Source organism: Phaseolus vulgaris, chromosome 8 (genome assembly GCF_000499845.2).
Source record: "Phaseolus vulgaris cultivar G19833 chromosome 8, P. vulgaris v2.0, whole genome shotgun sequence".
NCBI classification, from domain to species: Eukaryota; Viridiplantae; Streptophyta; class Magnoliopsida; order Fabales; family Fabaceae; genus Phaseolus; species Phaseolus vulgaris.
In genome coordinates, this window is record NC_023752.2 from 15940289 (window position 1) to 15952343 (window position 12055).

At 33.7% G+C, this 12055-nt stretch overlaps 1 protein-coding gene across 1 annotated transcript; it reads left to right on the forward strand.

Annotated features, from left to right (window-relative positions):
* Positions 1-1875: 1875 nt before the first annotated feature.
* On the forward strand, positions 1876-4574 carry LOC137826362 (laccase-17-like). Its single transcript, XM_068632301.1, has 6 exons — positions 1876-2067; positions 2166-2317; positions 2441-2685; positions 2779-2907; positions 3095-4069; positions 4182-4574. The coding sequence occupies exons 1-6, from the start codon at positions 1963-1965 to the stop codon at positions 4310-4312; spliced, it is 1737 nt and encodes a 578-aa protein (XP_068488402.1). The 5' UTR covers positions 1876-1962; the 3' UTR covers positions 4313-4574.
* Positions 4575-12055: the final 7481 nt, after the last annotated feature.

Below are 12055 nucleotides of genomic sequence, written 5' to 3' on the forward strand. Positions count from 1 at the left end.
TCCACGTGCTCATCGGGGTCGGTCGTTCCATCATACCGATCCCTGTTGAAGCCTTTCCACTTGTCTGGCAGGGGGGGTATCCATAACGCGGTCAGTGAAGGGATGATGCCGATCCGGGCCCCTCTGTGGCGGTAGTGTTGGCTGTTTTGCTAGGATGAGACTCCCCATCCATTTTCAGAGTGAAGTAATTTTTCGTGTATTTCTCGGCCTGGAGGCTGGCACCGGTGGCGTGGGACCTGCCGGCCTGGTTGGTCATGGCGAGGGATGGCACCCCCTCGACCAGCTTCTTCATTCGCTTGTTTTCTTCTTGGAGGTTCTTGATTTCCTCCTCGTTCTTCTTAGCGGCCTCCTCATGTGCCTTCTTCATCTCTGCTAACTCCTTCTGAAGGGCCATCATCATTGCCGTTTGGTCTGCCTCGGTCATGCTTGCCATGCTACGGGTTGATACCATCTAATGCTGTGGTTTCTTCTGGCTCTCCTCGGCCCCACGGTGGGCGCCAATTGTTCTCGAACTAGTTTGGGGACTGGAAGAACTATTGTCTTCGGGTGTCACTCGATCGGTCGTGTTTCACGTTCCTCCTTCTATCTTCCTCGCCGAACGGCTCCTCAGACTGGTGGGGTACCTGCAGATGGCACTCCAACGCTCAAGTCAGTGGGGTATCGTATTCAGCTGGTTAGAATACTGTAGATAATGACGTACCTTCTTCCTTGGAATGCATGATATTTATATTACCTTAATGGGCCCTTGCTGTTGGGCCGGATTAGGGGGTTGTTTAGCGATTAGGGTTGGATTAGGTCGTTTCCTAACCATAGGTTGACCTTTGCTAATCTGGTCAACCTTTGACTTGAGCACCTTATCTCGGTCGGCCACATATGACACGTGGTCGACCTTGTACCTTAAAGTAGGGTCTTGACGCATGGGTTGACCGGGTCCATAGACCGGTCGGTCATCCTAGTACATTAATAAAAATTTATAAAGTAGTTTTTAAATTGGTATCTAACCATTAGGTACAAAGGTTTTATCTACTAATATTTGAGATTCTAAATTAGTCTCTAAAAGACTAATTGAGACCAATTTAGAATCTAAAATATTAGTAACTAAATTTAGATACTAATTTAGAAATTATTTTATAAATTTTTATTAATACTAGAAATAATTTTTAGATACAAATAATTTTTTAATTTCTAAAATAATATATATTTTAATTAATATTGTAATTAATTATTTTTAGTATCTAATTTTAGTTGTTATTTAATAAATTTATATAGTTATAGTTGTTATTAGGGATTTAAGTAATCATTAAATTAATCCCAACGAGAACAAACTACCAATAGTCATGATACAAGCACGTGAGGTCACAAAGTTTTGTTGTTCATAAGAATCTGTCTAATCGAAGAAAAGCGCTACAATTAAATTCGGCGTATATAATCATTCTGTGCAAATTAAATTAGATTTCTGTTATCGGCTAATAAAAAACAATAACATCAATATCAGGACTCCAGCTTTGAAAGGGACTCAGAGATAGAAAACATGCTTACTTTGGGAACAAGAACATTGGTTGAGAGAGTTACATGTCACCAATGATGTTCTCAATCTTAACTTCAGTTCCTTTCAGATGTAAACTTGCATACACAACGTTATTAACGACATTTACTAGAAGATAAATGCTTTGTTAAGGAGTTGGATTTGCAGAAGAAGAAGGTCAGAGTAATTTGAATGGCTTTGACACTACTCTTAAGTAGTTCTAACAACTATTGTGTTTAAAATACAGCGACATTGATTCAGCTTCTCCTAGAATCAGGTCATGTTGCACCACCTAATCACATCCTTCAGCTGAATCCCTCCTATAAATACGAAATTCCATTTTCTCCCATTTCATAAATTCTAAGTTCAAACACCTACCAATAACCAAGAGTTTTGCAGATTGCCAGATAATCAAGCTTTACACATTAAGCCAAAGTATGGGTGTTTCTCTTGTGCAAATCCCAGTTTTCCTTGTGCTGTTGATAAATTTGTGCATGTTTGAGGTTTCTCTGGGTGGCAGTACGAGACACTACCATTTTGAAGTACTTCCTTATAACACTCATTTTACATTATTATTGACTTGTTTTATGTTCCTATGTTGGGTCTGTGAGTGAGAAATTTATTTAATATGCTGACACAGATACGGCACCAAAATGTGACAAGACTGTGCCACACAAAGAGCATGGTGACAGTGAATGGGCAGTTTCCAGGACCTCGCATTGTGGCAAGGGAGGGAGATCGTCTTCTTATCAAAGTGACTAACCATGTGCCCAACAATATCACCATTCACTGGTAAATAACTGTGTTTTGAGATCAGAAAAGAAAATGTTGTGTAATTGTAGTAACCTTAATATATATGATTTCAACATGGCATGCCAATAATATGCTAAAAACTTGGTTTGGTTTGAAAACCAGGCATGGTATTCGACAGCTTCGATCAGGGTGGGCTGATGGGCCAGCATATGTGACTCAATGCCCCATCCAAACTGGTCAAACTTATGTTTACAATTACACCATTACTGGCCAAAGGGGAACACTGTTTTGGCATGCCCATATATCATGGCTAAGAGCAAGTCTTTATGGTCCTCTCATCATTCTTCCCAAGCTCAATGCTCAATATCCTTTTGCTAAACCCCACAAGGAAGTTCCTATGGTGTTTGGTGAGGAAATCACTATACAAAAAATCAAATCAACCTTTTCCTAATTTCATAATTTGCATAAGCTAATCATGCTTTCACATAATATCCTTTTAGGAGAATGGTGGAATGTAGATCCTGAGGCAGTCGTAACCCAGGCCACGCAAACTGGTGGAGGGCCAAATGTCTCTGATGCATACACAATTAATGGATTTCCAGGGCCATTGTACAACTGCTCTCGCAAAGGTATCACATTCTAATCAATCTAAATGTTACATAATTAATGTTACAACACAATTAAATAATCATCACAATAGTCCCTGGAAGGAAAGAAAGAAAAACGTGCACTACACTATTGTTTGTAAGATCTCATGCATAGAAATGTTATCTACAGCCAATATCTTGATTCTTTGTAAGATCTGATTGTTCACAGATACATTCAAGCTGAAGGTGAAGCCAGGGAAGATTTACCTTTTACGATTCATCAACGCAGCACTTAATGATGAGCTATTTTTCAGCATTGCAAATCACACACTCACAGTTGTCGAAGCAGATGCAGTTTATGTGAAGCCTTTCACCACCAATACCCTCCTTATTGCTCCTGGACAAACCACTAATGTTCTTCTGAAAACAAAGTCTCACTATCCCAACGCCACATTTCTCATGACTGCTAGACCGTATGCCACTGGCCTTGGCACTTTTGACAACTCAACTGTGGCTGCCATATTGGAATACAAAACCCCACAAAATGCTCATCATTCAACTGCTTCACTTAAAAAGCTTCCCCTCCTCAAACCTATTCTCCCTGCACTCAACGACACCACTTTTGCCACAAAATTCACCAACAAACTCCGCAGCTTAGCAAGTGCTCAGTTTCCAGCCAATGTACCCCAGAAAGTTGATAAACACTTTTTCTTTACAGTGAGCCTTGGCACAACTCCCTGCCAGAAAAACCAAACTTGTCAAGGACCCACCAATACAACAAAGTTTTCAGCATCAGTGAACAATGTGTCTTATATACAACCAACCACTGCTCTTCTTCAAGCACACTTCTTTGGGCAATCCAATGGAGTTTACACCACAGACTTCCCTACCAAACCATTGGTTCCATTCAACTATACTGGGACCCCTCCAAACAACACTATGGTGAGCAATGGAACAAAGGTGGTGGTTCTTCCCTTCAACACAAGTGTAGAGCTTGTGATGCAGGACACCAGCATTCTTGGTGCTGAAAGTCACCCTCTCCATTTGCATGGCTTTAACTTCTTTGTTGTTGGTCAAGGTTTTGGGAACTATGACCCAAATAAGGACCCAGCAAAGTTCAATGTTGTTGATCCTGTTGAAAGAAACACAGTTGGAGTCCCTTCTGGTGGATGGGTTGCTATCAGATTCTTAGCAGATAATCCAGGTCGGTTACATCATTAAATTTTCATTTTAGTTCAAAAACTAGTTTGATTCATTTTGATAAATTATTAAAATATAAAAAGAGAATGAAATGTAATTAAATTGTATGTGTGCAGGGGTATGGTTCATGCATTGTCACTTGGAAGTGCACACAACCTGGGGACTTAAGATGGCCTGGCTTGTCTTGGATGGAAAGCTCCCAAATCAGAAGTTGTTTCCACCGCCAGCTGATCTTCCCAAATGTTAACAAAGCCTAAATTTCTTCAATTCCTTTCATCATTCTGCCTCCTTTCTTGTTTCAACACCAGCAATTGCTTCTAACCAGTTGCTTTCATTTTATTTTTTTCATTTTTGAGAGAAAAGAGTGGAGGATTGACTTGAGTTTAATCTTGAGGTTGAGTGTGATTTTTTCCTTTTCTTAAGATCAGAGATTTATTTATACACGGCGCCTTATCGACAAAATTGTAATTCATCCCTTTTAATGAAAATTCTTCATGAGAAGTGTACAACTAATTTGTTTCTTCGTTGTACTACATAGTCAACTTACACGAACCAAACACCAACTAGAAGATCGTTGAACATTGTTCTACTTACCAAAAGTATTAAAAAAAAAAGCAAAAAATTATTCCACACACTAAAATAAATATTACTTTAGGCAATAACATAAAACCATGACCTAAAGCATAAAAATGGTAGACTAAAGTTTAGACAACGACTTTTTAACTGTGACCGTTTGTAATAGCCAACCGTTTTTATAAAGACAACAATTTTAAAATCGTTGCCTAAAATCTTTATAACAACCACAATTTTAAAAGCGTTGTTTAAAGTTTTCACAAAAATAACAATACATTTTTTAATTTTAGAGGAATTACTCATCTATGAGACATAGACATGAATACAGATACGGTACGAACACAAAGATACTGCTAAATTGAAAAATATAGAACACGGAACAAGACATATATATATATATATATCATATACATATATATATATATCATATACATACACGTATTATTAAAATGTACTAATATACTTCCTAATATGAAAAAAATTAAAAGAAACATTTATAAAAAAGTAAAACAAAAGATAAACTTATTTAAATTATAATGTTTGAATATTATATTTGTTCATCCTCATTGAAAAATACAATTTCTAATTCTGTTTCATCAATACATAAACTAGCAATCTCAAGAAGTTCATTGTTATCAAATGAAAAACCATCTCTTGCAATATCCCACAATTTAGTTTTCTCTTTTTTGTCTTTTGAGGAATTTCTTAAGAGAAGGTGAAGATTACAACAGACAAATACTAGATCCTTTGCCCTTTTAGATGTCATATTATTTCTTTTAAGAGAATGTATGAAAGAGTAGGTACGCTAATTTCTTTCACAACAAGAAGAAGAACATGCTTGTCCAAGTTGTTAGAATTACTGGCCTAAACAAGAGGGGGTGGGGGTGGACTTGTGAGAGTAGAATGAAAATTTCTAAAAAAATCAACCAATTGATTTTCTGTTCAATTGGATAAAAGTTCAGTTTTAATGTTCTTTACAAAAATTCAATTGGTTGTTTTCTCGAAACAACAAGTTGTTTATACTAGCAGAGAAAGAACAATGATTAAAACAATATATAAGAGAAGGGATAGAGATAGAGGTTTATACTGGTTCACTCTTAACCAATAGCTACATCCAGTTCTCAGCTAACCATTGAGAATTCACTATGCAATCAAACCTAGATTACAAAACACACACCAAGAGTGTGAACCCTTCAAGAACAAACACCACTCCTTGGCAACACCACAGCTCTCAGAATTTCTGAAACTGCCTTACACCAACACACAAAATTACAATGTTCAAAGTGAAAAAAATAGAATATACTTGGGTTTTACAAAGTAGAAGAAGAAAAGTATACAAACACCCAGTCTTACATTAACTAGTTATATTTATATAATCACACACATATTTATCTTTAAGTGGTTATATTTACATAATCATTAAATATTTATCATTAAGTCGTTATATTTACATAACCATAAATATTTATCATTAAGTGATTATATTTATATAATCATAAAATATTTAACATAACCATCAAAATCTTTATCATTAACTAGTTGTATTTACATAATCATACAAATATTTATCTTTAAGTGGTATATTTACATGATTATAAAAATATTTATCAGTAATTGGTTATATTTATATAATCTTAACAATATTTATCAATAACTAGTTATATTTATTTAAGGTTATTTAAAACCCTATAATTAAATATAAATTATTGTTATTTATTTAATTTTTTTTTTAATTTTTTTTATTTTAATATGATTATTATAAAAAAATATTATTTTTAATATTTTATTTTTTTAAGTAAAAGTTTGATATTATTTTAAAATATTAATCTTTAATAAAAAATTAATTAAAATTATAAAAAATAACTTTATGTTTGTAATTTAAAATAAAGTAAAATAAAAATATAAGATCACACTTTTTGAGTTGAAAATAATGAAATTGTGTATTGACCAATTTAAAATAACTACATCTTCAAATAAAATATTTCATTTATTTACCTTTTTTTCCGTGAATTCTTTCTCACAATGCTTCCTTATTCATCTTCTTCTTTCTTCTCCTTCTTCGTTCTCCTTCTTCCTTTTACGTTCTCCTTCTTCCTTTTTCGTTCGTCTTCCTCCTTCTTCCACTCCAACACTCAAAATTGTCCTTTGACTTGTCCACAAACTGGGTCGTGTCCAGCCCAGCTAAATGTGTTCGACACAGTGTCATACACATATCAGCCGCAGTCAGGCACGTGTACGAAGCGTGAAAGCGAAGATCATAAAGCGTGTCTGAGCTTCATAGTTACTCGTACAATAATTCAAGATGGAAAAAATAAGTATTGAAGGATAATGTGTATAGAAATAGTAGTGAACCAACAAGAAATCTCACATATTTTAATGATGTGTTCAAACTACATAATCAAAAAAATTGTCTTCAAGTATAATGATAAAGATCAAGTCTTCAAAATTAAAACTACAAACTTAGTTAAAAAAAAAAAAACATAATGTACCTTTTTTTACTACATATCAATAAGTTCATTCTTCTTCAAGATTGTCTTCATAGTCTTCATTGCCTCAAGCTGCAAAAAAAATACAAAAATATATACTAATTAAGTCTAATTGAAACAAAATAAATATAGAAACTTCCAAAATATAATTTTATAAATAAATGTTTTTTAATTAATCAATAGCATGCCTTAATTAAATCCATTAAATTTTCATGTAACACTAGACAATTGCATGTATGTGTTTGATAAATGTCAAAATTTAGTAATATTTAATGAATAAAAATGATTTGTTCTCAATTTTGTGTTATTTTCATGAATTTAAGAAGAGATGAAACAAAAGAATATATTATGAATAAATATTTCATTTAGTCCAAACCCAATTAGGTTAAATAGAAGGTGTGAGTCATAACCCTAAACTTCATTGGGATTATTGGGAGGAACCAAAGGAAGGAAACCCTAAAGGAGGCAGTCGTCAAGGAAAAACGCTTTGGATCTTCTTTTCTTGTTGTTCATGCTTGTAATAACCACCATGAGTGGCTAATTCTTCCCTTTGAGATTAAGAGTAATATGTTCAAACTCTTATGTATTGAAGTGATATTTATCTATAATATTCAGTTCTTGATTGATGATTGGTATTATCATTTTATTCTCAAAGCTTGAAATTATTCATGATTGTTATCCTTAGATTTGTCTGGAATGTACTTCTAAGAATCTGACTTAAATGATAATGCTTAAGATATTTGAATGTTAGGAATATATTTGAAATGTTAATTTCTTTATAACATTTGTATGTAATGATAAATATTTTTTATAAATATGCGAGGAATCGATATTTAGGAGACTCTCTTAATAATTTTGTATGCAAGGAATTAATATGAATGATTTTTATATGTGCATTGATGACTAATTTACGAAAGGTGTACCGTGTCAGAAACAATAATTTATCCCTAAGGCGGATACCGAACCCACAAGGAACAGTTGAATTATCAAGTATAAAATTCACTAAATAGAAGACAATAAGTAAAAGTTTGGAGGATGTTTGTTGTGTATGATTGCAAGAATGTAAATAACGCAAAGTAAATAGTTGTTGATTCAATTGAGAAAATTGGGATTGGGGTCCAACCTCTCTCCAGTGGTCTCGTTTGGGCGAGATTGGACTTGCTTGGGCGAGTTCCTCTGAAAGTCTTCTGGCTTAGACGAGTTTGGACGAGTGTTGGAGCGTTCCGGCTTTCCCTTTTTATATTGTATATTCTCCTTTAGCACTTTCATCTCCATTTTCCCCTAGAATCCTTGAATTAACACAAATTTGGGAATGAATCGTTTTTATTCATATTATAATCACAAAATATGTCAAAAGATTTAAATTCATAAATTAGGGGTTAAATTATAATTATTTTATCAATAAATATTCATAAGTATCTGTATTTTAATATGAAATAGTACTGAAATATGACACTTATCATCCATCAATGTCAATGAAAATGGAATGTTATATGTTTTAAACTACAGACGAGTGAGAATGATTAACCTCATTTCCAATTTTCTTTATTGAATTATTTTACTCATTTACTTTGTTTTTATTTAATTTTCATGTAAATTATTTTCAATATCAAATCAAATCAAATTATTGTACATATTCTTATACTTTGTGAATGGTACTATTAGGATTTTAAATAAATGTTCATTGTTGGTTTGATATCCGTCCTTAGAGACAATTTATTACTTCTCACACGGTATACTTGCCAAAAGAGTCATTTGTGTTTACAACACAACATCAAGAGTATCACATATTCCATTCCATATAACTAAACTTAATAACATGATTGAAATTCCAATATAATCTATTATCTATGTGTTTATATTGTTGAAGATGGATGTGGTTCCTTCAAGTCAATGTGTTTGATTTGGCAGAGTGTGTGCTTTGCTTTGAAGATTGTATTTGTAATTGGGTAGTCTTGTATATAGGTTAGAGTGTGTTTAAAGTGAGATTTTTGCATTGTGACCCACCTCTTAACCCTTATCAATGTGATAAGATCAAGCACAACGTTTTCTAAAATGTTTTTCTCATGTTTTTCCAAAATATGCTTTACTGCACAGAAAATGAATCTGTTATTTCTCAAATGAATATATTCTTTTTTAAATTGATGCCTTGTTCTTTAAAAGTTTTTTTATAACTTTGTTTTGTGCACCAAGTATCTTGGCTCAGTTTTTTATGCTATCAAAACGACTGAGTTGCATTTGTTTAAAAAACTCTCTTTGTCTTTTTTAAAAAATAAATCTATTCATTATAATTTCAATATGTTCTTTTTATAACAACTTTTTAAACTTTTTTTTGAAAATCTGTTATAAATCATTTCCTATATAAAGAGAGTCATAACTCACTAAAACTTGGGTTGAGAAAATGAGTTTAAAACAGAGATTGAGAGTTTTCAGAGTATTAACACGTGTTCTTGAAAGAGTTTTTTCAAAAGAAAAAGGTGTGCTTGTTCTTGTTTTGTTCTAAGCCTTGTTGGAGGTGTTGTCACTGGTTTTTGCAATCTGTTCTATTGGTCTAGTCAGAATTTTGCTTTCTCCTTCCAGGTGTATTCATTTCATCATTCTATTCTTTGTAATTGTGGTTGTAACACTCTTCTTGATAGAGTCTCTTGAAGAGTTGGGTGTGCTAAAATAGGGTTTTTCAGCTAGGTGTTCCTTGTTCTTGTAGGGTTCAAGAACATTAGGTTGTGTAAGTGTTTTGTACTGTTTCTTAGTGGATTTCACCTTGGAAAAGGTGAGACTGGATGTAGCTCATTTGAGTGAACCGGTATAATCTTGTGGTGTTCAATCTTCCTTAATCTTTGCACTCATTTACTATTTCATGTGTTAATCTGACAAAAAATAAATTTGTTCAATTAAAATTGAATTTGTTCTTTCTGGGTGTGTTCATACTGTTCTTGTTTTCTGGAAAATCAATATGAATATATTTTTGTAATAAATGTGTCTTATTTGGTGATAATTGAAGTGTGTAGGTCTGTGAAAATCAAATACATCAATTGTCACGATTATTTCATTTGTGAAGTTTAATATTCAAAGATTGTATCTTGTTTCAATTCTCTGTTTTGCATCTGCACATATTAATGTGATACATTTGTGCTGATCAATTCTCTCAATACCTAGAAATGTTATAATTGAAATACTGTTTTGTTAAAGTAAACAGAAAAATACTGGTGTGCATTTATGACTAGGAAATTGAAACATTAATATTTGTTTCTTGACTTTTGACTGACATTGTGGGTATTAACCAACAGATCTTTCACGGTTTTTGTCTTGATATTGTAATTGATTTGATGCATTGATTACACAATTGGATGTTTGATGTGTGAACCGTGACTTCAAAAGTATTTTTTGCTCCTTTTCAAAGATATTTTGCACATGCACAGGGAATCAAATCTTCACATATCTCTGCTATTAATTGCTTGATCAAAACACTATTGTTTTTCTATATAAACCTGTTTCTAGCCTTGTTAATCCTCATCATTCACTACTTGCTTGAACCTGGTAAGGTAACTGTGTTCTTTTTCTTGTTTGTTGTTGTGTGTCTTTAACTCTACACTAATTTGCTTTCAAGTTGATTAATGTGCAGATTTGAAGAAGTTTCAAAAATGGCATCATTTTCACGTCAGAAAAAGAAGAACCAGGAGAAGCATAACAACTCTCAAGGGGTTCTGGAAAATTGGTTCGCTGGAGATGAGTCGAAAAGATCAACATACCCAAGGTTTGGAGTTCACCTGGCTAAAACCTGAAAAACTGACTGAAACCAGATATGCACTGAAGCATAAAAAACTGAAGCAGTTTCTAGAGATGACTGGGAATGTGTATCCCGACCTCGTGAAGGTCTTCTACACCAACTTGACACTGCATGGGAAGAACCTTGTGTCATATGTGAAAGGTATTAAGATTAAAATCTCAAATGATGTGTGGAACTCAGTGCCTGGAATCAAGTACTTTGGATTGGAGGTTGGAAAAGGAAACACAAATGAAATTCAAGAGTTTAATAAAATCCAATACTACAGAAGCTGTGTGAGGAATCCAACTCAAAGTGTTAACAGGTTCCATGCAGGTAATCTGAATTTAACTCCAAGATTAATTGCCTATATTATTGCATGACAACTTATTCCCATAGGCATTAACCATGTTGTTCTGCATGAGGAAGATCTAATCCTCCTTTACTGTATTATGAATCTTATAAAAGTTAACTGGGTATACAACATAATGGAACATATGTTGAAATCAAACAGGTTAGCTAACTACAGATTTCCTTATGCTATTCTTGTATCAAAATTAATTGATCACTTTGGTGTTGATACTACTAATGAGAGGAACGAGACTATCAAAGCTGTGAGTGAGATTGACAATTCCACACTCATCAAAATGGGTTTTCACAAAATGGAAAACAGTTGTGTGTTTCACAAGAGCAGGACTCACAGAGAGGAACATGGGGGCTCAAATCTCAACAATGAAAAGGGAGATGATGCAGTGTATATAGAAGAAGATACAGCAGAACAATCTTGCTATGAAGTTCCTCACTCATCACACAGAATGGAATCCCCTTCTATGAGTCAAAGAATGAGATCTCCATCTATAGAACATAAAGTAGATTCACCAGCACCACCATCAATGAATGAAGATTTTGCTGCAACTAACTACAATGCTCTTGTTGTCTATCAAGCTCCAGAATACAGGGTTGAACCAATGTCTATGTTTGAAAGACAGGTTCTGCATCGTCTTGATGTTCTATTAGATGATCAAAAGACCTACTTTGAGGCAACACAAGACAAATTCCAGCATCTTGACCATCAGATTAAAGGAATTCAAGAGCAGTTGGCAGAAATGTACTACAAGTAGAAGTGATATATTTTGTATGCTTATCTTATGCTTATGTTAATTCAGTT

Excerpts from the sequence above, each read along its gene's own strand:
- LOC137826362 (XM_068632301.1), top strand. The coding sequence starts at position 1,963 with ATGGGTGTTTCTCTTGTGCAAATCCCAGTTTTCCTTGTGCTGTTGATA. Across the intron at positions 2,068-2,165 it reads CGAGACACTACCATTTTGAA|ATACGGCACCAAAATGTGAC; the intron begins GTACTTCCTTAT and ends ATGCTGACACAG. Across the intron at positions 4,070-4,181 it reads ATTCTTAGCAGATAATCCAG|GGGTATGGTTCATGCATTGT; the intron begins GTCGGTTACATC and ends GTATGTGTGCAG.